The sequence below is a fragment of the Tenebrio molitor genome, chromosome 5 (genome assembly GCF_963966145.1).
Source record: "Tenebrio molitor chromosome 5, icTenMoli1.1, whole genome shotgun sequence".
Lineage (NCBI taxonomy): Eukaryota > Metazoa > Arthropoda > Insecta > Coleoptera > Tenebrionidae > Tenebrio > Tenebrio molitor.
The window spans coordinates 15,066,583-15,092,997 of record NC_091050.1 but is presented as its reverse complement, the minus strand read 5'-3'; the positions used below and the strand labels follow the sequence as shown (position 1 = coordinate 15,092,997).

At 41.2% G+C, this 26,415-nt stretch overlaps 4 protein-coding genes across 5 annotated transcripts in view; 3 read left to right on the top strand and 1 right to left on the bottom strand.

Annotated features, from left to right (window-relative positions):
- Positions 1-4,478, top strand: part of LOC138132271 (homeobox protein aristaless-like) — an 85,260-nt gene extending 80,782 nt beyond the window's left edge. For both annotated transcript variants that reach the window (XM_069049702.1, XM_069049701.1), the window contains exon 5: positions 3,673-4,478. In XM_069049702.1, coding sequence (XP_068905803.1) covers positions 3,673-4,188 — 516 coding nt within the window. In that variant the 3' untranslated portion in view covers positions 4,189-4,478. The remainder of the gene's footprint in view (positions 1-3,672) is intronic.
- A 17,173-nt stretch (positions 4,479-21,651) lies between these two features.
- LOC138131948 (uncharacterized) lies at positions 21,652-22,678 on the top strand. Its single transcript, XM_069049232.1, has 2 exons — positions 21,652-21,799; positions 21,849-22,678. The coding sequence occupies exons 1-2, from the start codon at positions 21,776-21,778 to the stop codon at positions 22,371-22,373; spliced, it is 549 nt and encodes a 182-aa protein (XP_068905333.1). The 5' UTR covers positions 21,652-21,775; the 3' UTR covers positions 22,374-22,678.
- A 384-nt stretch (positions 22,679-23,062) lies between these two features.
- Cdc23 (cell division cycle protein 23) lies at positions 23,063-26,367 on the bottom strand. The gene is made up of 6 exons (XM_069049218.1): positions 25,608-26,367; positions 24,451-24,630; positions 24,229-24,393; positions 23,937-24,183; positions 23,683-23,887; positions 23,063-23,353 (listed from the first exon to the last, which is right to left on the bottom strand). Exons 1-6 carry the CDS (start codon positions 26,365-26,367, stop codon positions 23,177-23,179), a joined length of 1,734 nt encoding a protein of 577 aa, XP_068905319.1. The 3' UTR covers positions 23,063-23,176.
- LOC138131945 (transcription initiation factor TFIID subunit 6-like) lies at positions 24,426-25,703 on the top strand. Its single transcript, XM_069049227.1, has 2 exons — positions 24,426-24,553; positions 24,629-25,703. Exon 2 carries the CDS (start codon positions 24,648-24,650, stop codon positions 25,599-25,601), a length of 954 nt encoding a protein of 317 aa, XP_068905328.1. The 5' UTR covers positions 24,426-24,553; positions 24,629-24,647; the 3' UTR covers positions 25,602-25,703.
- Positions 26,368-26,415: the final 48 nt, after the last annotated feature.

Here is a 26,415-nt window from a genome sequence, read left to right as displayed (position 1 = left end):
AGGATTCAATCATCTTGTGTTTGAGATTGGTACTCGTTTCAATTCCGAGTAGTACCCCTACACAAAAATATTTTAAGCAAGCAGAAAAAATCTAAATTTTATTCTGATTGTTGCTGGTCCCATATAAGTATATGAGTCCAAGTGGTTTACTTTGATTTTAGTAGGAATTTTGTAGCAGGAGTAAGTACAGGGTTATTAATTATAAATGATTGTTCCATCGCAGTTGGCGTTGAAAATCACACAAATTTTGGATATGCCGCTAGCCTCGCAACATGAGACATACTATAGTAGAAGCACACAAAATTAATTTGAAGTTTTACTTGGGTTTTTGGTTGTAGAAAACACATGTGAGCACAAATGTACTCTGATTTTAGTATTAGTACCATTTTTATGCAGCAGTACCTTACCAAAACTTTTTCCAAATACTTAAATAGTTATTTCAGATATAAGTGTAGAAAGTTATCCTTTATTGTACGAACGTGTTTAAAATACGACCGAGGTACGAGGGAGTATTTTAAAGGATGTGAGTGCAACAGTTTTGAATTTAACTCAAAGAAAATATATTCAGTTATGAGAACGTTCACAACAAAGAATTATTCAAAGCATTACGTTCAACACACACTACACACCCCCGCAACAACAGAACATAGCAATTTTTCAGCATTAATAACTGATACTGACTGAAATTATTTAATACCATTCTCCTTTTTGCGTTTTTTTTTTGTTTTAATTCTTGACACGATACACTTGAGCACCTACATACATAATGAACAACAGGTGTCCAAGAAGACTTCCTTGAGGTGCCCCTTGTTGAATAACACACATGTATGTAGTGAAAATTCTATTTCCTTGATTACATTGCAGTCAAAAGCTCTACTTAACTGTAATAAAAAAAATAAACTAATTTTGCAAAGTATTTTTGTTCGAAGTTTTCCACTGGTGCTTGTTGGTCATGCGGTCGCAGTCTTCGTTCATCGTCACTAATTAGTAAAAGAGTTCCTCGGCGTTTCGATTACTCGCCAACTAATTCGTAATTATCTTAATCAGCATCGGCCTCTCGTCCGATAAATCATCGTAAAATTACATTAAGTCAACAAATGAGCGTATTGGCAACATTTACCGGTAATTGCCGTGCACCTCCGTCAATTTTAACTGCATGTGGAGGAAAATTACAGGGTGAACAACCGCGCCTTCGGCAATTAATGTAAAACTGAGAGCTAACGTATCAAAGAGGGAGCGGCACCGCATAATGGACATTATGAGTTCTTACATAAAATAATTGCCGTGCTCGTTCATGAATGAACAATTCGCTCAACTAATAATTTAATAATGAATAATAACGCGTCGGGAAATACCCGCATAAACACTCCACCTGGACGGCGCTTTCGTCGGTCGGGGGTGGAGAGCGCCGCCGACCTGGTGTCAACGGCCCCCGCGGAACGCTTTTCCGAGAACGGATCGCGTGCGTGAGACGCTCTTCGCATGCCGTTTTTACAACACCTCCGATAAAACAAACGCGAGACGGTTTTCGAGGGAAATTGCAACGGTGGAGGCTGACGAGCTTTTAATTTGGACCGGACTCGGGAAATCGGGCGGAAAACTCCACCGGCACGCCTTCCTTTTCAATTTGTCCAAAGAAAAACACCAAATTTACATAGCACATAATAATAATGATAATGTAATTACCGTTTTATGTTCGAGCGTGGTTTCCATTGCAACACCCATTTCTGCCCATGTTGACACGGTAAAAACGCCGTGACTTAATTAATCCCATTAAAGTCTATCTTACGCAATTTATTAGGTATTATGGACGAAACATTCTAATAATTTGCCGGCTAATAGCGGCAGCATTGTTCAGATATTATCACATAAGTTTTCAGAAAAGATTTATGAATTGCCTGGTTTATGAGGTTACGCCGATCGCAGCAAACGATATGATCGTGTTGAAATACTTGCAGGATCAGACAGAAAAACTGGAATTTTTTTACGATTTTTTGTTCCGATTCTTTTAGGAACACGCGTGACGCCCGATTTGTCACCAATCGAACACCCATGGAGTATTAGATTATCGGGTCTTGTCACGAGTTGCACCGTTGTCACGGTGTCGTCAAACGCTTTTTAGATCTGTGTCCAAAATTTTGCCCAAAAAAAATGGTGGAAGTAATTTTGCCAAATTTCTTCCTAGAACAGATCAAAACAATGACAACAATCACCAGTTCATCTGGTTCATCTCGAGAGTAATTTAGAAAATTCATTCTTACGATTATACCATTAGATGTGAATGATTGATTCCTTGTAAGATATTTTTTTTTGAAAATTTTCAAAACACATTTTTTCACGTGATTTTTATTCAAGTTGTCCAAATTTGTTTTCCTTCGGATAATCAAAGTCTTGAAAACGTTTTTGACTGACTTACCCAACAGGTACAATTTAATAAAATTCCTGGACTGTCATTTAGCTAACTCAAAAAACAAATCCAAAATTCGTTAGTACCTTCAAAAGGGATAAAATTTTCAAAATATGTCCCTAAAGGAACTACAACCCTACTACAATAGTGCAATACCTACTAGGTTTCTCACCATTGTATTTTTTCTCAAATAAGTCTTTACATAAATTTTTCGTTCAAAATTTCAATTTTTGAGTTTCTAGAAATCTGGAGAAGAAAAAAGTGCATTAGAAGAAAAATCTAATGTAATACATATAATCAAAAGAACCTTAATTGCAGTAAATAAATTTGAGCAATTTTTGATATCCGTTGACCAAATAAAATTTTGCCATTTTTCAAATTCTAATACCATCCATTAATTCTATTTTTACTTTGGGTATTTACTGCAGCAAAGACATTAATGATCCTCTGTGCATTGATTAAGACTGAGCGACTGCTTAATGGACGTGAAAGGGGAAATCGCGAAAAACGAATTAATCAATGGCCCCATTAGAGGAAGTTTCTTTGTTTCTACTACAATGCTGCATCTAATCTCTTCTCTTGATGAATTTAAGGCGGCGCGAGGGGTAACGAGACAACGGGTGTAGAAGAAATGGCCGTGTGAGGGGAAGTTTTCTGTTTCCATGACATTGTCGTGCTTTCTGATTGGCCTATTAAGGAAAATTGCGGATCGACGTAATGGCCACGTGAGGGGAAGTTTGTTTGTTTCACTCACGTGGTGCTCGTTTATCACTTCCTTTTGTTTTGGCAGCGCACGGAAAGACTAAGAGAAAATCCCTCAATTACAATATAATTAACAATATGAAATGAATTTGATTTAATTACATAATTTGATTTCCTTTCGTCCAGTTTTTCTGTTTTATCGCAGAAGAAATATTGCAGATAAAAAAATCATTCCAAGCTATGACTGTAAAGTAGCTAATAATGTAACAATTTTCTTTTAGACGGTATTTCGTTCCGCGACTGGTTTTAGTTGTCGTTAAGTTTTATTGGTTGTAATTGTTTTATGAAAGTAATTAGTATTTTATAAATAAGTGGCAATAATTAGAATAATCGCGTAATAATAAATCAAAGTCGACTATTCACCGTTCACATAAATTAATTTTATAAAACTGTTAATTACCGACGATGACACTGACAATATTATCAGAGAGAAACCAGCGTGCGCTTAGTAATTACGCACAAATTGCATTTTCCGATTTTCAATTGGTTTGATTTTTTTGCAGGTGTGGTTCCAGAACCGGCGGGCTAAATGGCGCAAGCAGGAAAAAGTGGGCCCGCAGGGCCACCCTTACAACCCCTACTTGTCCCCCGGAGGCGGCGGTCCAGCCCCCTCCGTCGTCGCCCCGTCCCTGCCCAACCCCTTCAACCTGCCGTTCGGCTTGCGGAAACCCTTCGACTCCCTCACCTTCCGCTATCCGCCCCACGTCCTCCCCGGGTACCTCCCCTCGCCGCCCGGCTACCACCGAGGTGCCCCCGCTCTGCTGCCCCCATCGGTGGGACTCTACCCTTCGGCGTCGTCCTTCCAGACGCTGTTGGCCAACATTTCGGCGGCGCAGCGACCCAAGCTCCCCGCCCAGGAGTTCACCGCGTCGCCGCCCCTCTCGCCGGGCTCCTCCACGGCGGTGACTCCCCCCGACGTCGACAGGAGGAGCTCCAGCATAGCCTCCCTCAGGCTGAAAGCGAGGGAGCACGAGCTCCGGCTAGAGATGCTCAGACAGAACGGCGATCTGATCAGTTGAACAGGGGAGGCGGGACAGCGTCGATATTGGACAGGGGAGACCCCTGCAAACAGTGATATCGAGCCATTTTTTGTTCGAGTATTATTCAACCGGCCTACTTGATACGTACTTTTGTAAATAACTTAATTACCTACTTTTAATTGTTGTAACTGGATTTTGTAATCATAGCAATGTACTAAGATTAAGATTTTTTTTTAATCATAAGTAGATAGTATTTATTTGAAATTTCATTGTGAGAGACGCAACGAATCCGTCCTGTATGCGATGTACGTATAAAAAAAACAATAAAATATTTTATATGAAACTAGATTTTTTTTCTTCTCCTTTAAACAATAAGCGCAAATAAATTTTAATTAAACATTTCGCAGTGCAAGCAATATTTTACGGTGTTATAACATTTTCTCATTACCACCATGTTATTATATTAATACAAGATAAGAATAATTAAAATCATAAATGCTTGTAATTATAGTTGGTGCTCGCTTCGTTATGTTGCCGAGCCTGATCTTCATTTGATAACAGGATATTAATTGGGAGCACTATTTTATGGGAGCAGGACCGCCTCTGCAACATGGGCGTTGCCAGCAAAATACCTTAGGCGCATTTCACACTTCAGATTCCATCGAAACCACAAACTTGACAGTTACATAAAACAAAAGCACTACTTCTGAAATGTCCACGTTATATGTTATTGTGCGACGTAAAATTGACGTTTTGGTTGTTTTTTGGGTAAATCTGAGTCGGCTGTGGCAGCGCGTGTGACCTTGTCGGGTCAATTGGCACCGGATCGGGCAGACATGCTGGTACAAGTCATCTGTGGTGTTTTGCAACGCCACCTGTCCCAACGAATATGTGTCGAATGACAATGGCCCGGCCCTCCGGGTCCTTTCAAGTCCACCTTTCCAAATATTAATTACCCAGTCATACAAATTGGATTCGGTCATGTGCACCTGATAAAAAATTGCGAAACGATTGACTCGTCAAAAATCCTATTAATCTCCCTAATCCCGTCGACAATGGCGCGTAACGAACGGCGCGCTAGCGCTAATTGCGCAATCACGTTGCGTTGCGGATGTCGCAACGCGCGGATTGCGCTTATTATTTAATTAGCGGCGGCGTGATTTATTCGGGCCTGGTGGGTCCTCGGTGTTCCGCTCGACGAAACTGTGCTCCCGGCTAAATTATAAATAATCTAATTACGATCTATGATCACAAAGTGGCGGTTTAGTAATCAGAAACTCAGACGGTAGCGGTACATATAACTTGTACGCTTAAATTGTATTTTAATAAAATTTCGCGTGGAGTCGGTCGCACGCCAGTTCGGACGGTCCTTGTCGGGTCGTGCCGGATACGTTTGGGAGCGAAGAAGACGGTAGTCGTGACGTGGCGGTAATTACGGTATGCATGTAATTTAATTTCATCAGGGTCGGACTGGGAGGGGCTCACTGACAGTCTGATTACAGGGCAGGCCGAGACTGCTCCGGGCACGTCATCTTCCGCTCTAAACGTGTTACAAGCGGACATTTTTTTTTTTTTTCAAAACGTGGAGGACTCCAGATTACCACTGTCATCGGTACGGCTCTGGCATTGTCGTTAATAAGTGGTTCGGACAGATACGTATCGAGAATTTATTAAAATTTAATGATATTTCTGATTTGTAATTAACGTTTTTCGACGAGTATTACGAGCGGGATTTTTTCAGGGGTATTATTAATTAATTGAAAAAAATCCGGTGTGTGTGTTATTATAACGACCAATCGGGCCATTAGTTATGAAATATGGTCTCGGCATCGTGAACGACCTAGAAATGAATATTGTTTAAGCCAAAAACCCCGGCCAGCCTTTTTTGTACACCTGTTAACTAGACCTTAATATATTTCTCATTATTTATTAAATTAAAAATATCCATCACCGGCAACTCGATTATTCCATGATTAATTTAGTCCGTGGGCCCGTTCTGATGAGTTCAGGTTTTAAACGGGCATTAATTTTAATTAGATAATTGCTTAAAGGCGATCCCGGAGCACCAGGTACATGTTCGCCTCTGACAGCCAGTGAAATATAGTAGGCTGCGAGCTTTACCTCATCTAAATGCTGATCGCCGCGCTCTTATCTTGTGAATTTTAGTACCGCCAAAAAAAAATCTACGAGGCGATGATGAGCTCTCACAGTATACTGGATCGAATGGCGCTGGACCCACCGTGCCACCTTGTCGCACACCGGGATTAATCTCGTACCTGTGACAGCAGATGGCTCCAATAATTACAACGGAAGGTTTCACGTGTCGTGTCCGACTCTTCGTTTTACTAAATCAACGTTATGGGTGGCCTAGAACAGAAATTTATAGACTTGCGCCACCTAACAAACCTCCACCATTCATAAACTTCCAAAAGTGTTGACACAAAAATTACACTTCCAATTTTATACCCTTCAAGCTCGAACCCAGAAATTTTCTTCTTTCTTCTGCTTCAACAAAACACTTGAGTGTCCACGGAGCATGGATAAGCACCAAGAAACACACCCTACCGCGTATACGGTACAGATTGATCGAGAATGAACGCACGGACGACGTTTCCAAGAGTAATTATTCTAAGTGGATGATTATCTGTTTGAGGTGCGTCAGGTGTTAATTCCTCCGTCAAACGCGCCAAGAAAAATCTCTACCAACAATGAACCTAGATTGTAATTAATTGACGAAGATGCCACCCTCGTAGTGTTCCTCGTGAGCGAGCATCACTTACAATGCGATCATTTTTAAAGGAAATTTACTAATTATCGTTATTTGTAAGCCGTCTACCTACTGCAGCGGCAATATTAATGACACTCTATTCACTGATTTGGTCCGAGCGAATCACTTAATGATTGTTTAATGGACGCCTGGGGGCAAATCGCGACAACACGAATCATGTAATGGTCACCTCAGGGGAAGTGTCTGTGTTTCCATGACGATGTGGCTTCTCCTCCCACCTCTCAGTCAGTTGCGTCAGGGGAAGTCACCACACGCGGATCGAAGGAATGGCCGCGTAAGGGGAAGTCTCGTGGTTGCCATGACATTTGTAATGACATTATCAACAGCGTGTCTGTGTTTCCAAGACGATGTTGCTTCTCCTTCCGTCTCTCAATTGGTTTAGTTGGTTCCCCTGCTTTCTTTCGGTTCGTTTAGTGGTTGCGTGAGGGGAAATCGGAACAGTGCGGGTCGAAGTAATGGTCGTGTAAGGGGAAGTGTCTCTGTTTCCATGACAATGTTGATTTCCGTCCGTTCTTTAGGCGGAATAATGGCCGCGTAAGGGGAAGTCTCGTTGTAGCCATGACATCGTGGATGACATTGTCGGCAGCTCCAGGTGAAGTGTCTGTGTTTCCATGACAATGTTGATTCTCGTCCTTTGTCTTGGCGGAGTGATGGCCGCGTGAGGGGAAGTTTGTTTGTTGCCGTGACATGTTGTTTTTCGTAATCGGGAAGGGAAGTATGTTTGTTTGGATCACGTGGTGCGTTTCATCCCTTGTTTTGGTGGGTTCGAAGGCGTCGCGAGGGGAGACGATTGGCAATTAAGGTCGGCGAGTGAGGTGAGCCGATCTGGAAAGCAATTAACCGGTGAATGGCATAATTGTCCGTCGGAGGAGTGCAAAAAAGCGTCCGTATATATATATCAGAGGCTAATTGGGTTAAGGATGTAAATGATCGGCGTTTGCAAATTACACAGTGGCCGGGTCGGTGAAAACAATCCCCGCGCATACATCATCCTTGACACGAGAAATAATAAAATCGAATTATGGAAATACGGCGAGGATGACGCAGGTGTAATCAAAGGAATCTGTATTATCGTCGGGCCAAATTAAGAATGTATTACGGTGCTTAATATATGGCGTTAGTCGGGCCCGCCGTCCCGACCAAGTGGCATCGATCATAATATTTGAATAGGCCTTCGGCCATCGGCACCGACGCCGAAAAATCGTGGCCGCACAACAGAATTTTATGGCCGCGCAAGGCATTTTCAATTATGCCGTATCTATAAATATTCGCCATAAATGATGGCGGGGGGTACACGACATCTCGTGGCACTTAATTAGAGGTGCGCTCCGGCCGGGATGGGTCTATGTAGGTTATGTCATGGGGAGCTATTATATCGTCACTCTGCCAGTTTTATTGAAGTGGATTTTATTGTTCTGTAGGTGTAAAACATCGGGACTAGCACGATACCTGCTGTTCACTGTCCAATGCTTTTAAACGGTCGAGCTCTTGGACGTGCTGGGCACGCAAACGGCAACGGACCGCGGGAGATGGACTTTCGAAAAACCGATTTCGCATAAATTAGGAGGCACGAACGGAAAGGACATAAATTTTCCACAGAGGAAAAACCGGAAAATGGTGGCGGGGAGGTGCGGGAAGACAGGTGCAGCGGGGGTGGATGCAACAGGACGTGACGCGATCTCACATCGCAATTTGCCGCTAGGATCATGTTGAACTTTAAATTGCCAAAGGTTCACTAGTAGCAATTGTTTTTATTTCGGGGAATATCGAAGCCAGAATAAATATGGATTGGTACCATCAGTAGTAAAAGATTTTTTGAACTCACTACCTTCAAAATGACATTTCGCGACCGCATGGTAGTGTGCGAAATCGATGTTCGCGCGGTACCAAGCGGCCGCATGCCATTTTGAAACACTAGTGCGCGAACGTCGATTTCGCGCATTAGTGCTTCAAAATCATCCGAAAAGCATTCGTCTTTTTGAGCACTCTGAAAATAATCTGACTTGATAATAATAAACACCGGGTTACAAAACGTTATTTCTCCAATTTGGATGAGGAAAATTTCGAAAGAGTGAAAATAAATCGCTATTAATTCAATTGATACTTTGGCAAGCGCATGGACAAGCGTTATCCTATTCTCAAAGGGTATACTTACGACAAATCAGACATAATGTTCGTTTCAAAAAATATTGTACGAACTTCGATGCGAGAAGACGTATTCAGCACATTCGCACAAATAAAGCACTCGCTCCTTCGTCGCTCGTGCCTCAAATGATGCGCTCGTCCGCGAAAAATGTCTTCTCGCACTCATTTCGTAAATAACTATTTTAACATTCTGTCTTGCCTAGTTTTCCAATTTTCTTAGTTTTGAACCAGAAAGTCTCAGTTTGATTTTTTTTTCATTGTGCAAAGTTGTGAAACAAAGAGAGTAGGTAAGCCAGTTTTCGTTTTCGTTCAAATTTCAAGTTCAATTTAAGAAAAATTTACAATAAAAAATACCTATATTATCGTTTATATTACATATTTTCTTAAATTTTCAAAAAACAATTATTCATTTCAAAATTTTTAATTCTATATTCCGTATAGGTTTCTCTTGACTGTTTAGCTTTCAGTTTTACTTTTTTCTATCTACATTTCTCTTCAAAGACAATTTCACCTTTAATTTGAAATTTTAGTAGGTAGCGCTTTTTTTCCAAATTTCAGCTCCTCTCTTTTTTTTTCTCTAAAAGTTGTACCTAATTTTCCTCCATTCTGAGATATTTCTTGATTTTTATTTTTCACGATAGGAATTGCATCAAATTCTTGCTATACTTGGGCCAACCAACAGATATACATAGTAATAAAAAAAAGGGGATGCGGCCTAGTTGCGTAGAACGATGAATGAATGAAGCAGGTTCTTTACCATTTGTCATTCTTATAAGTCTTGAAAAAAAACTATTTTGTAATACAAATCGAAAAATGCTAAGGAAAACAAACAAACATAAACATGTGGTCAAACTCCCGAAGCGAGGTTAAAATGAATGCGATGCCGGATGCCGTCAAGTAATTTTTGTGGATGTACATCAGGCTTTCGAAAATCTGCGCACGTTTTGAATAAGCCAATTGGAAGCTGCTATTTAAAATACGCGGGCACTAGGGGGCGGTTTTATTACTATATCTGTTGGTTGGCCCAAGTATACACTTTCCAGTTCTGATAAAAAGAAAAGTGTTTGACGATTTCTAACTTTACATATTTACATAATTGCTGTAGACTTCCAATTTGCCAAAATAATTATTTTACAAAAATATTTCCCATTGCTTTTTTCTTTCTTTCTTTTTTCTACGTCAGTTACAAAATTCATGTCTTTTACTTATTGATATTATCAATACGTTTCTTTATCCCTATATATCGGGCGTTCAAATGAAATCCTGGGCTGGGGAGTTGGAAACCGTCAATTGTTTTACTTTTGTAAATTGACAGTTGTAATTAGAGCATGTGGACAGCTAACCTAAAATTTATAAACAAAAAATCTTTCCTTTTTTTTCTTTCTTTTCAATGTTTTGCATTAAAAATAGAATAACTAACGATTCCTATTTTCGAACCAAATATCTAACGGCACCTTTTGCTGAAAACAAACATGTTCAATCATGTGCCGATTAAACATAAGCAAACGTCATTCGTGTCAAACGGCTGGAAATTCAAACTGTATTTACACTGGTCCAGATGATTTACTTTTTTCAACGCCTACTCAGTTTTCATTTGAACGCATGATACTTTCTTTGCATGAAAATCTTCTAATTTTCTTTCATTTTTTTTTCTATTCCTATTCTTTTCTATTTCGTTCCTTGATTAGATGTACCAGATAATCGCTTAATTTTTTTTATGATAATCTTACTCATCAAAAACTTTCACCTATCTCTGCCATTAATAAAAACTCTTTTCGAAGTGTCTTACTCTTCCTAATTCTTTTTTTTTTTTGACTCAGAAATATTGATTCTAAAGGTTTCTCCTAAATTTTCATTCATTTGCCAAATAAAAAAGCTAAATCTATCATTCTTTTCAAAAATGTCTCCTTTTAGATATACTTTTTTCCAGAACTATTTCTTACTCATCTTATTCCACTTTCAGGTTTTCTTCTTTTTGGTAGATTTCTTTTCTAAGGCAGTTTCTGTTTAACAGTTATAATCCTAGCCCTTGTTTTTGTGACTGGATCTTAACAACCCGGGTCCTCCTTTTCAGAATTTTTTTATTAATTCTTTGGGCATTCTTATTGTTCTTGATTTAGTTCCAAACGATCTACCTAAAGGTTTGCAGATTAGATCAAAACTTTTGATTTTACAAAATACATACTAAATAAAAATAAAAATTCAATTTTTTTGAATTTCACTTTATTACTTAATTGATAAAACAGTTTACATTAAATATTCGAAATAGTGTTTCGTCTTTCCAAAATATTGATGCCGCTAAAAAAATTCCATTTTTCTGAAGATCAAAAAACGACATATTTTTGTAAAGATCTTTACTTCTCCTTGCCAGAAATTTCTTTTTTCACTTCTAAGGCAATTTTTCAATCAGCTCTAGCTTTGTGGTTCTTCTATTCAGATTTTTATATTCCTTCGGCATTCTTGCTGTTCTTGATTTGGTTCCGGATGGCCCTGGTTTGGACTCAAACTTTGCTTCAAAAATATTTTGAAAATTGTCCAAAAACTTTAGCCTCAGCTTCCTTCTAACTATCCCACTGTTGTTGACCTCAAGTCGGGGCGTGCATCCGGCGGCGCATCAAATGGTCGCAGGACCACAGAAGCCTCCCCAACAAAAGGATAATTAACGAAACCAACAAATCTAATAAGCGGCATTGAATCACCAGTTGCATACATCATAATTGACAGTGATTCGAGTGTTGTGTGAAGGAATACGTCAGTCATTTGTCCGGTGGAAAACAACGAACACTCCGCCGAACAATTGCACTAATTCCGGCGGCACCATTTATCAGCCACTAATGAAACGCACTAACTAACCGAGACAGCCACCATTCGACCGTCCATTTTTACAACTATCGCCTTGTTTACGACGAATCCTATTGATTAACAACGCAACGTCCAAGTTTTTAATTAAATTTCGTATTTGAAACGACCAATAAATTAACGTGAACGGCCGTCGAAGGCCCGAAGACGAGACCATCATCGTCACGATTAGATTTATGTTCTTAGTTTAACGAGGCGAATCTCCATTGGCCAACATTGCACGATTATCGTGAACCGAACGGCGTAACGCAACTCTAACGCTCTAGTGTTAATGTTAATAAATTCCGAGTCCAATTTCATTAAACAAACACAAGAGGACGAACAAAAAAACCCTTAAACGTTCCATTCCGACAATAAAATGCTATAGCTGTCACACAACCCCGCACTTTATAGTTATGAAAGCATAAACAAAATTAAATTTTGAGTAGATCCCAGCACGACATCCTCCTTTGTTTCCACCGCACACCTATTGTGAATCGTTATTTACGACAAATTTGATTTTTATACGACCATTATAAAACGGTGCTGGTATGTCGCAGGGGCGCTCCATGCACGTGGGCCAAGTGAAATTTACCTCGTAAAAAACCAGCGCCCACCGCAATTAAAACGATGGCGCCGGAGGGGAAACGCCGCGATGGCGGCCGCAGGGGAGAATAAACGAACAACTAGTGGGGGGAAAATCCAAGTCTGCAACGAAGAAACTTCGGTTCGGATCAAATTTGAATTTTTCTCGTCCTTCACCACTTAACGAGCGATTGTTGTAGCGCCACCGTCGTGATTTGTGTGACTACAACGACGAAATAAAAAATCGGACGGCTCTCGTAACAAGCTAGTTATGATAATTCGGGCCTTTGCCACCCTGGCCGTTGGTTAGGATGTTATTTACCGGCCAGATCTGTCTGTTTACAAATTTGTTTTAATGTCGACAGTAAACGTAATGATACGAATGAATTTATGGATGTCCTGTCCCTCGAAAAAAAGATATAGTGCATTGTTTATTAGAAACTGGCGCCGAGCGAATATCTTATGTAAATTATATTAGCTTTTTACGATTTTATTTAGTTTTAAATACGTGATCATCTTTCCCTCCTCAAAATAATTAATAATATAGTGGACAGGGCTTTACCGGTGCGGAATAATTATTCAAATTCGGCCGCTCCCGCCGCGCTTCCCCATTCTCGACCGGAGGGGACAGTCAACCCTCTCCAAGTTTGATGGCCGCGTGAGGGGAAGTTTCTCCAACTCTCCACGAACCAGTGCCGCGAATCAACAGCTTTGATGGCCGCGAGAGGGGAAACTGTCCCCCCAAAAGTGTGACCCAGACTGTGATGGCCGCGAGAGGGGAAGCAGCTTTGTTGGCGGGACGGCAACAGTTTGTTGGGGGCATTAGCATATCGCTTTATAGTTTAGCGAATGCAAATTAAGATTTAATGATTTAAATAATAAAGTCATTATCGATGGGATTTTAAGAGCCGTTGATCAAGGCAGGGACATTTTATGGATTGTCATTATCCGACATTAGCCATTCATAACGCTAACATATGGGTCTTTTCAATAATACGACAATATATTAGCGGAACGGCCACTTGCTCCCCAGCAGTTGGGCGGAACAGCCTTCTCCACAAATAAACTAATACACCCAATGATTATGTGGCAAAATAGTGACACTTTTATTGGCACTCTCGCCCTGTCACACGCAATATCCACCATTTATCATCTTATAAATCCGAATCCGATTTTTGTCCGCCGTACGTGTCTCCCATTTATATTGCGCGACCATCGGGGGCAGTAAATTGAATCGTCCGGCCGCTAATTGCCCTTTTACAACCATTTTCATGGGACGACCGGAAAATTTGCATTCACTCATTAAGATTACCGCTAAGTGCTCCCACTTTGTCCTCCGATCGGACATTGCTTGTACTCACATGGTTCGCCGTAACAAGGTGTAGGAGGGGGCGCCGCCGCTCGAGAGGGTGCTCCATCATTCATTCCGCCTCGTTAATTGCCCGATCGGGGCTAATTGTGCCCCACGAACCCCCGCTGCGAGCGGCATTACCCTCGACGAAAAAAAACACAATCAGATCCGATAGAGATTGCGTGCAAGGGAGGGATCGCGACAAAGTTGCTTTACTTTAATGGCCGTGCGAGGGGAAATCGCGACGTCGCGCGTTAACTTAATGGCCGCGCGAGGGGAAATCGCGGCGTCACGGGTTAAAGCGATGGCCACGTTAGGGGAAGTCGTGACGTCGCGAATCGGACTGATGGCCGCGTGAGGGGAAGTTTCCTTGTTGCTCTGAGATTGCTTCCCTCTTCTCTCGATTGACACCTAAGGGGAAACAGCGACGTTGCGAATGATCTACTTTGTACGCCCAAGGAACAAGTACCTAATAGAAGTTTACGGCGAGTTAATATTATGCAAAAAATTGTAAAATATGATAATCGAGAGGTTTGACTTTTGCACCTTGCCACGTGACGAGGCCAAGTCAGGACATTTATTTTTCAATCCTCACCGGTTTTCCCCATCAGCCGTCGATGATTTACGCGGGTTTTTTGTTTTCCAGGTAATTAAAATAATGGCAAAAAGCTGTTGGGGCACTTTTGCGCTGGCGCGCATGACGCCCTTCTGTGTTGGAGGATTCGTTTAATTAATTTTAATTGAAGCGGGAGAGAGCCCAGTTTGTTCGTAGGGATCGGACTATGTTGCAATAAAAATATAACAAAGTTAAAGCAGACTTGCCGTAACTCATACGCAACCTATAAACTTGTCTAAGAGGGTAAACAAACCGCCAACGCTTGATTTAGTGGTTTGGCTCGTTATGATTTACTGGCGGCCACTAGGTGGAAGTGTCGTAAAATTAAGCGAAAGAGGTGGAAAAAAGGCCGTGCAAAAAGAACGGCCGATAAAATTTAACGTCGGATATAAAGAAGACGCGGCGCGATTAAATGTATTCAAATTTAAAACAATTTGTTGTAGGATTTCATAAATTTTTATGGGGACGAGTTATGGACTTACTTACCATTAGGTGCAATAAGGGGACGTTATGTCCGAGCACGGATGAATACGGACAACATTACCGGGCCCATTTCAATAAATTAGCGAAATTAAATAGAAATATTCCTGGTATTTTTATACGGACGTGGGCGGACCGTGGACGGAAATTAATTCAACACGGGCTGGAAATTATCGCATCAAGAAAAAATCTCACAGAGCGGATCGCCTTAAGGCCGCGCTCCATTCATCCGGGCTTGTGGCCGCCGTAAATTACACTATTTAATGGCTATTATTATTTTCTTTATTAATGTCAATATTTTCGTGTTTAATTGGCGACGCGGTCGGCCCCCCTGATTAATACCTCGTGCCCTGGTCCCGCTCGCCCCGCCATTTAATCATAACAACAACAACAATAACAATAACGATTCATTGTGTTACCACTCGCGCGCAAGAACTAGTGTGAGAAAATGCGATGACAACATCTATTATTGCATTCTGGCCCGCGACGCGTCCGGTGACACGGCATTCAGGCCGCATCATTACACATACATATGTATTATCATCAAGTAACACCACAAGACAATAATAATAATAATGCTGCTTTTTCAATCTGAATTAAAACACTTGATACAATACTAGTCACTGAAATCAGAGTATTACATTAAAAAGGGGGCACGGCATCGAGGCCAGATTTATAATAATAAATCCTGTTTATATTATGTTTTTTTTTGCTATACGCCTATACTTCTTACACATCATTATCATTACTGTTATTATCATTTATGAAAGTAGTAAATGGGATAGTTACAGAAGGGAGCCCCGCTCCGAATAGTACTGTCCGTCAGACGACCGCTCTACTAATTTAACGCTCGTTAATCCCTCACAGATTGAAATTTATTACGTTAATTAGGCCCATCAATAATCCTTCACCGGAGCCCGGATTAGGAATGTCTCGGGGACATCTCCGGGTCCGTTAGTCGACTAATTCGTCCGTACATGATTCGCCCCGATTTGCATAATGGGTCCCGACGACCCGCAGCGACATCTGGACGTCGCGTCCGGCGGACCGCTCGCAGCGATCCGGGCACCGACTACGAAATATGCACGAGCGTTACTTTGGCATTTTAATAGACAGATACCTATTTAAGACTTTAATTAATGTTGTTACATGATAAACTAAACATCGGTGGGCGTGCCGGGCCGTGATTGAGCTGGGAAAAACAATTCCCGGGATATAAGACGCCCGTGAGCCCGTTCTAACGTCATATTAATTAACTAACAGCCCCGCTACGGCCCCGATTTTGATTAATTTTTTGGGCGGGAAAGAACCGACTGCACAGGCTGGTCCGGAGGTAACGGGTGCTTTTCGCTTTTCGATCTTCGGTTGGGGGCTCGGGGGGGCGCGTAATTGGTTCGTTTAGGTGCGCCGTTATCGAGGGTGGTCTCTTTGTTGCCGGAAAGTTGTGATTAGACGGTGGAGACCTTCTGGCCCCCCTAAATTATGTGCCCAGATAAAAGAAATTAGGGGAGTGATTGCGTTTGGGTCATCAGTGCCAGCTTATCTTATCGAGGGCTCCCGGAATCTGCACTCGAAAGCTCGTTGTGGTGTTTGGAAATTAGGGCAATTACTTGATCGTGTTTTAATCTTTTCCTAGGACTGTTGGAGATAAAACAGGTAGCCAAGTGGTGTTATCACGTTGATCCTTGCAAAACAAAGAAGCGTAACGATTTATGATTTTGACTTAAGCATATTTTGATAGATAAAGATTCTACTTCAGATTATTACAAAAGGTCTAAATTTGACATCAGACAAGTCTGTAATTAATCCTTGGAAAAATTCTTGAACTGAAAAAAAAAAATTACAAAGTTTTACGCCTTCCAATTAATAGTTATTTGTATATCAAAAACGCGAAACCTTTCTTTAACGCACCGAGAGAAAAATTGTCGCCGAGGCCCTTTGGCGCCGAGGCAGCACAATCTCGAGGTTGTTAAAGGATTTCGCGGCCAAGGTGTGTACAACACTTTTTGTGCAACAGAAAATTTGTAATTATTATAAAATGAACAAGTAAAATTTACTACATTCTCAGTAAAAATATGTCGCTATGGAAATGACATACCCAAATAAAAGAATTCATTTTGTAAATAAACGTAAAACACCTAAACTGTGTTGGTTTAATCGGACGTGCCATTAACTCACTTTCAATTTGTCCATAGAATGTCCGCACAAAGCGCGAATTTCAACGCAAAGTTTCTTGTCATCTCTGGTTATCCAGTTGGTACATGGTACCTCTGACAACCATTAAATCGGCAGATTCCTGATGAAATGACTCTTTCAAAGCGAAAACTCGTTAATAAAGATCAAATGCAGTTAAAAGAGTCGCGTTTTGTGTAAAGAGTAGATTAGACGTGTTATAGTGTTAAATTGGGATATCCACATATGGTTTGAACTTTCTCTATAGATTATTATGGCTGTGACTGGAATTATCGACATAATGAAATCTAAGCATGACTATAGCTCCCGCAACCACAATACGCCTCAAGCATCTTGACAGTCAAATTACAATAAAAAGTCAATTATTTTCGATTAGTAGCAATTGTAATTATGTATCTAATTACAAATAGTCGCCGGTCGCGGTCTGGCCGGGGCGGCACACCCGTTCCGGTGGCGGGGCACGCACGAACCGTCGTAACGCGGTCCGCTCGCCGCTCCGCACCGATACCCGTCTCGACTACAATTTGGTAATTATGATTGGAAATTGCATTGTAGCTGCCGGCTCCAGTTTGACAGTGATTCCGGCATTATAAGAATCATTATGCGTGATTGCCCGTTTACACACTTTAGCCACGATCCATTTGCGTTACACGCCGTAAATACGGTTTGGGATCGTTTCCGACAAAAACAAAATTGCCACGTCGTCATTATCCGGTGTCTTTATTAGGTTGCCGGGAGGGTCGCTGCCTGCTTTATCGGCAGTAGGGTGACGCGTCGAACGTCAATCTGGGGCGGGAAATTCGAATTGACGATACGGTCGATTAGAGTGATTGGGGGGCGCGGAAGCCCAAATCACCGGTTGCGGTGTGGACGGCTCATTAAAGTCTCCTAAATGAATATTACCAAATTGCAAAAACACCACCAAATTGGCCCTATTTTCATAATTGCAACGCCAATATTCATTATACAGTTCTTGCAACTGCCATTATGCTATTATCGCAAATTGTTCCAGTCAAGTTTTTGCGTTCAAGGTGGCAAGTGTTGTGGATGATGTTTATGAGTTTTTTGCTCGTTTTGGCGTTATTAAAACATTACGCATTCTGTGGCGTATTTTTTGAAATTGCGCTCCTGAAACGGTTAGTTTTTCTCATTAGCCGTATGATTTTGTTCAATTACGGGCAGACGGTTTTTTGAATGGATGGAATTTTTTCCCGCTGCCACAGATAGAGACGTTGATGCCTCCGCTGCCGTAATTGACCTTAAATTGCTTTAATGGACGTCGTTTAAGACGATATGGTGTGTTTTACGGGACGCTTTTAATGGGTGAAATTCCTTTTTTTCTCCATTTCGTACGGTAGATGCGACAAAGAGGCATCAACCTCGATTCGCTGAAAACAATGACGCTGGGAAAAAAATTGCACGCCACTGACGCATTTCCATCTAATAACCCCCGGAACACGAGCATTACCCCAGATTGCCACCTAACACAAAAAAAAATCCAAGAAAATTTTTTTTTGAAATCATTTTGCGCAGGCGTTGTCAGCAGCAAACATTCTTATGAAATATAAAACAAAAAATCTAGTAATTTCCTTTATCAGTTCTTTGGAAGTCCTCGTAGAATTCCTAGAAATCAATAATGTTGAATAAAGCTTATTCTCAAGGAAAAAAATTGTGTTTCAATTTATTCGGCAGTACTCCCGATTGTGTGGTAATTGCTTTTCCATATACAGTAAAAGCTCCCATGAGCGGACACCGTCGGTCGCCAATTTTTTGTCCGTTCAACAGAGATGTCTGCTCAAAAGAAATACATCTGTAATCTATAATATTAAGTAATAGTATATTACTCAATTCAATGAGCGGATAATGATCACTATTACTCGTGAGGATGATTTTGTGCACGAGCCGCAGCCGAGTGGCGTAATTTATCCGAGCAAGTAGTATCCATTATCCGCGAGTAGAATACACATTTTCTACGACTATGAAGAGAAATTGATAAATAAGTTTCATTATTAGATAAACTGAAACTGACATTTTAAAATTATTACTTTGTATACTTGATACCATTGCATTAAATTTTGCGAGTTGTCTTCATAAACTAGTTTATGTTCAAACCTTCTGTCTTAGAAACTTCTTTTTTGGTTGACATTCGTTTTCGATTGCCATTTCGCTGTAAACTCTTCTCTTCTATATAATGACAGATGCTTAAATTTTTCCATGTCTGTTTTTCGAATTCATTTTAACTTTACCCACTACATATGTATTGCGCAAGTTATCACGAGAGCAAATCATACACTAATAAGAGTAACTCAAAAAAATTTGATGCATGTAAAACGAGGCGACTAGCTCTGGCTGATGGCGATTGACTGGAGCCGCGTCCGCCTAAGGGAGCTTTATTTTCAAAGAGGGGGGAAAAATTGCTGTCCGTGTCCGTTCAACAGAGTGTCCGTTCAATAGAGATGACTTTATTAACAAACTTATACGAATTAAAACGGTGCCCAAAGAACTGTCCGTTCGATAGAGCTGTCCGTTAAGGGAGCTTTTACTGTACATACAGATGTATTATTTTTCCATTAAATTGGTTTCTTTATTTTATTGACTAATAAATAATCATAATCATACAACCTATCGGGTTGGCAGCTCTGTAAGTTTGACATTTGTTGTTTCATAAAAATTTGCAATAGTGCAAAATAAAACAGCCGAAAAATCTAATATAAATGTCGTACGGGGAGTATTTTCCAGCGCTCAAACTAATCAGGCCCTCGGCTTCGGCTCGAGCTTGAAACTAGTAAACTATGAATGTATAGTCCTTTTTTTTAATCTATTGTCAATGTCAAAATTCCCTCAAAGACCAGGTTGTACCACCCTAAAACCTTTCGTTTCGGGACATCTCTATCGTAAAATCTCCCTAGATCAGATTTGAGGTTATATCAGTAATTTTCAAACGTCAGAAAAGTTTCAGGTGTAACCAAATTTTATATCAAAAGACAAGAAATAAAGACGATAATGACACTGAAAAGTGCAACTGAACAGATACAGGAAAATGGGAATTTATTTAATGGGTTGTATAAGGAGTTTACCTATTCATTTTTAGAATCTAACCCCCAATCGCCTTCCGAATATGATTCTGCGGAAGAGGAATGTCCTCAATTGGTAGATTTCCCATCAATTTTTTCCAGTCCTCTCTAATCAGTTCCTCGCAGTGACGAACCCATATATTAAAAGAAAATACCTCGAATATGATGTGTGCATCTTTACTGCATGGTCGGTTTTTCTGTCTGCATTTCTTCACGTAATCTAATCATAGCCAATTTTTCTCGTTGTGTTAGATCCTTGTTTTCGGAAACTCATTTAACTTTGTATTTTTATTTAAATGCGTAAATGCGTAATTGCGTAATTGCGTAATTGCGGCTTCAATAGCGCAAGCGCCTTCACATCAAAATGACTGACATACAGTTGACATTTTACGTTGCCAATCTAATAACTGTCAAATAACCAGTGGCTTATACCAACATGACAACACTTTGACAATTGATTTAAAAAAAAATTGGACTATAAATAAATATCAGGAATAATATTGCTGTGATATTATACATATTGCCATCTAAATCAGAATCTAAACAAAAAAAAACAATAATCTTAAGAAATTTCTTTGGATTCTTCTTTCATTTTAATATTCAGAACTATAACCAAAAAACCCAAAATCTCAATCAATCCCTTTTAATATTTTTTTATTTCGTATATTGTATTCTATGCTTTCTCTATTAATCTTTTCTCTATTTGATGTTACGTAAATCAACAACTTCAGAAACATTTTTTTTCCAGACGTTTGTTTCACAATTTTTTCAAAACCCCTCCCCGACTGAGACATGCAAAAAACAAAACAGAAGTGCCTTCCGCTCGACCGAAAGCCATCTAAGATTACAATCAGAAGAAAAAATTTATGAAATTTTAAAATTGCTAATCCTTTAACCCTATTCCATAAATTAGGGCGAGGTAATGAATTCCGTTCCTTAAAAGTATCGAGACACGGCGCAAATTAAACGCCAACAAATAGAAAACGAGTCTTAATCCGGCGGTTATTAGACAGGTGTAACTTTATTAAGAGGATTATGGCATTAATCCTGTACGTGACACAGCCGGACCCAAACAATTTAACAGAACCTGGCTGGCATCGTCCCGTTAAGCAAACACCATCGGGACCGAGTCCAAAGAGCTACCAACAATAAACAATGTCATTATGCCGGACAATGAGAGCAAACAAGAGCGATATTGTGGCGGCGGCGATCGCGTGTCGGTCCTTTTGTAGATTATGATCCGAGAAACGACAGCGCGTATGTGTATTTTTGTAAAACAAGTCCCAATTTACCAGTTTGAAGTCTTCATCGGGCTCTAATTGCCTGTGAATGACACAGCAGCCTCATGCTGACCCCTTGATGCAAATCACTGTAGCCCCACGAGGGCATCTAATTGCAGGGGGCCGCCCTGGCGCCACACGCATAATAATAACACATTTTTCCATCGGGCAAGATTTGCAGGGAGTGCAATTAACTCATTGTTTACCCACCTTATCTCGACCTTCGCCCCGACATCCATCGAACGACGCATTGTCCCTCCGCCGGTCATTTCCACCATGGACCCCCAGAAAGTCAGACTGGTAAGTTGGACCACCTCCGATCTTCACCTTGTATCATTTTCTCCCCCAGCTGCGGTCTTACTCGCGGTCGAAGTTCATCTCGAGCACGTCTCTGGGCGCCCCAGAAACCTCATCTTCTCCCTCGGGACTGGAAAGACTCTTCCCCAGGAGTTCCACCCCGCTTCAGGACGACCACAAGTTCGTCGACAACAGCAGCTGCTTCGACCCGTACGAGCTCTTCCGCCACGCCGTGGAGAGACCCCTGAAGACGGCGCAAGTGAGGGGGATCGAGCCCGTTCCTTACCACTTCTTCACGGGCAACTTGATACCGGAGGGAGGCGCGAGCGACGTCACGACGATCATGTTCGACGTGACGAACGAGGTGAGGCCCCCCAGGAGGCGGACGATGAAGATGCGACTCGTCGGGCTGAAGAAGTCGCTGAAGAACTTCTTCAAGAGGTATTACAAGGCTTTAATCAGGAATCGGTGTGACTATTCCGTCTGTCCTGCGAGGTGCGAGTGTCAGAGATTGAAGAGTTTCTTGAACAAGACGATCGTGCTGGATGACGAGGAGCTGAGTGCACTGGAGGGTTGATAATGACCAACCTAGAAAAAATTTATTTCGTTTTAATTATTGTGTTTGGGAAGAATTCGGTTATCTGCGATCTTAATTTCTACCAAAATTTACATAAAACGTGTAATTTTGCCAAAATAAATTCGAATTATCTTTACATCTTCATCCGTATTTGCACATGGTTTAATTTAATTATGTTAAAGAAGGAATGCCAGATCGTATCTTGAGTAAACACAACATTGCCATGAAATGTCTAATTTCATACAGATTATTAAGTGCCTTGATTAAAGATAAAGAGGCTTTTTAAATAAAAACGAATATCTAGACAGTTGTCCATAATTAGAATTTACATTTAGAAAAGATTATAAAAAAATCTTCCATAAAATGAATTGCAAAATGCCGACAAAGACTTGTTATTTATTTCATTATTTTCACTTTATTGAGGTAGATTTACTTTAAATTTTGAGAATTCTTGTTAAACTAGTTATGTATTAAGCTTACCATAAAGAAACTGCTTTTAAAAATAAATATAAAGCAAACCCCCGAGAATCAAAGAGATATCGGTAATAATGGGATCTTTTTTATCGGCTTTTCAATGGAAACGTGTTGTTACTTTTTGCTTCATTTTTATCAGAAACCTGTTTAATACACTTCTTTTATCATCAATTAAATATTTAGAGGAATCAGGATTATGTAATAAAAATTTCATGCACTGCTTCATGTATATTTCTTGCATATGCTAAAACTACAACAGAATCATTCAACAAAAGAAACAAATATTCACTTTGAACTTTTCTAACAGCCTTAAAAATCTAAATTGCTTGTTAGTATTTATTAGAGGTGTTCATAATCTCCATGTTGGTCCCTACATCCTCAATTTCGGGGGGCAAAATGTTACCTACAGTTTCATCCATGGGAACGGCTTCCGTATCAACATCTGTGTCTAGTTCTGCTCTTCTGGCTGCTATGTCCTTCAAAAGAGCCTTTCCGACTTCTTTCGTCTACAAAAAACCGATTAAACACTTTCAAACTTTGTCGAGTGTACTGTCAGTTGTTGCCACACGTCAACCACTAAATTTCCCAATGCTAATGCTAACATTCCGGACGCTATAAAATTCAAAGTCAAAAGGGATAATGGTCACAATATGATAATTTGCGGAATCGCTTATTTACAAACAATGTTTAACGATGAACACGTTAATACGTAAATTCGACTTGGATACTTTAGTTTGTCATGTGTGGTAACACCGGTGACAGTTCGCGGCGTCAAAAACGAAAATTTCTCGAATTTCGTGAAAAGTTTGTAAACAGGTAATAAAACATAAATAACCTTCTCGTTCTCCATGCATTTGTACGCGTACGTGTACGCATCATCCAGCTGACCTTTTTTCAAATGATAATTGGCTAAATATTGGAAGGCACTGTAAAATTCACTCTGATCCTCATTAAACCTCGCTCTGTTTTCGTCTTCTCTCAAACAATACTCGGTAAAGGCAGCTGCGGCGTTATCGAATTCTTTCAACTTGTCGTAGAGCCTAAAAGAAACGACTGTGCATCGAGACTTGATCGCTCCGAAGTAAATACTTGGCCAGTTTGATCAAAGCTTGACCTTCGATGTCGCCCACCGTGCACGCCTTGTAGTAGCACTTGAGGGCGTTTTCGGTTTTCTCCAGTTTTTCGTACGTCTCCCCGAGAGCTATGATCATCCTGCTGTCGTTGGGCTTGAGCTGTTGCGCCTGTTTGTAGTAGTACAAGCAATAGAAGTACATTTTGAGGATCTCGTACGTCTGGCCCAGACCGTACCACGCTCTGTAGTCCCGACTGTTGATTTCTGCGAATTCAAAATTATTCGGGAAATTGCACCAGCTGGGTCTACCTATGGCGTGTCTGTAGCTCTGGATGGCCGCGTTCGTGTTCTTCATTTCCATGTACTCGTGCCCCATCAGAGTCCACGCCGACAGAAATTGAGGGTTGAGTTTGAGCGCTCGTCTGAAGTAGAGCACAGCTTTGGGGTGGTCTGACCTCAAACTGTAATAATTCCCTGAAATATATTTTTTTCAGACTAGGAATCGACGAAAAGTCCCACGGAGCTCTTTACCGATTACGCAACAAGTCTCAACTCTGTACTTATCCACTAAGACGACTTTGTGCGCTAGATCGGCCAACTGGGTCTTCATCTCTTGCACGTACAACAGATTCGAGTAAGTATCCAAATTGTCGAGCCTGTACGGGTCCATCGTTAAGATCTGTTTGAACAAATCTATCGCCTGGACTAGTTCTGGAAGAGAAAACAAAATGTCTGACTATCAGAGAGACCTGGAGAAGTACGCCAATCCAGAACCCGTCCAGCACCCGGCCAGACCCAAAGAGAACAAGTTCCGACCCAAACCCGACCCCATCTTGCTCAAGCTCTACCCCGACCCCCACCCTCTCTCCTCCGAAGAGCAAATCTTCTTCATCAAACTGACCGAAGGCGCTTTCGGCTTCAACGAACACGTCCGAAACGAAACCCTCCAGACTTTGTCGCGCGACTATCACGTGCGATTTCTCGCCCCCTACTTGTGCCTCTTCATCAAGGACGCGATCCGGGTCAACATCGTCTTCCCCGACTTGTCTCTGTTGATTTACTCCGTGCGAATGGTGAAGAGTCTGATGGCCAACCCTCACGTCAACCTAAAAGAGCACTTGCACCTCCTGCTACCCGCGATCATTTCTTGCGTGTTGTCGAAGAAGATCAGCAAGTACAATTACGACAACCACTGGACTTTGCGCGACTTCTCGGCGCAAGTTGTCGCCGCAATTTGTTGCAGCCACACCAACAAGATCAATCAGATCAAGACGAGAACGATCAAGTTGTACTTGAGGGCCGTTCAGGACCCTCGCAAGGCACTGACCACGCTTTACGGGGGCCTGAAAGGGCTCAGTTGTTTCGGAGAGGAGACACTCAAGACATGCGTGATCCCGATAATACCGATTTTGAGCAGGAGGATTTGCGCGGTGCTGGAAAAGACCGTCTATTTGGGGGACGGCAGCGTCGAGACCAAACAGATAAAGAGAGTGAGCGATTTGATTCTGACGATCGCAGGACCTGTGCTGTTGCAATATAAAAATACAAATGACGGGGGAGTGTCTTATGTTAAAGAATTTGGCTATTTGGGGTACAGTTTGTACTCGCACGTGAAAACTTTGGAGAAAATCGAGGCCGACAAGCAGAACCACTTTAGCGTTTACTTGTTTTGCACCCAGTAGAATTACCTCGGCGGTTGTGGTGTCCGATGGCGATTTGCGCCATCAGATACGTGCTGTTCTTCAGGCCTTGTGCATATAGTTCAAAATAAATTTGTAAGGCTTCGTCGTTGTTTAATTGTTCGAGGTAGGCGTGAGCTAGGAAGAAGTGCTTCATCCAGTGGTCAGGAAGCTGCACAGTGAAAATCTTGCTCTTGTCCGATATTATTTTGCCGAGTTCGTACCAAGCGCACCACAACAGCGGTTCAGAATTCACCGCTTTGACAAACACCGTGATAGCCAACGATGTCAAATCTAATTTTTTCAAAATAATCCCATACAAATACAAACAAAACCCGTCCAGTTTGTTTTCGTAATAATCACTCTTCAGTTCAGTACACAGGTCCGTCAGTTCGGTGTTCTCTGTAGGGTCCGGCGGGCAGTTCGTGTCGGTCATGTTGTCGAGTTTCTTCTTCTCGATCGAGAGGTATTTCGCGTAGAAATAGAGGAAGCGGGTCTTGGGTTTCGTGCAGTTTTTCGTGAAGTAGGCACATCTGTCGTATTCTTTCAAGTCGAAGTAACTTTTAGCCATGAAATACGCTTCTAGTTCGCCCTCGCAGTCGTTCTTAAAGTGTACGTTTTCTTCGTTGTTTGATTTTACGTAGGACAGACAGTAGTGGAGCTCCGCCAGCCACTTGGCGCTGTGGTTCAAGCCCCGCTGGGAACACGCGGTTATGCCGCGAAGCAAGTCCTGCTTCATCTGTTGCAAGTCCAGCTTGATTTCTTCCATTTCGGCGCCGCTTTTATTAATAAATCACCGATCACAAAAACAACTTTC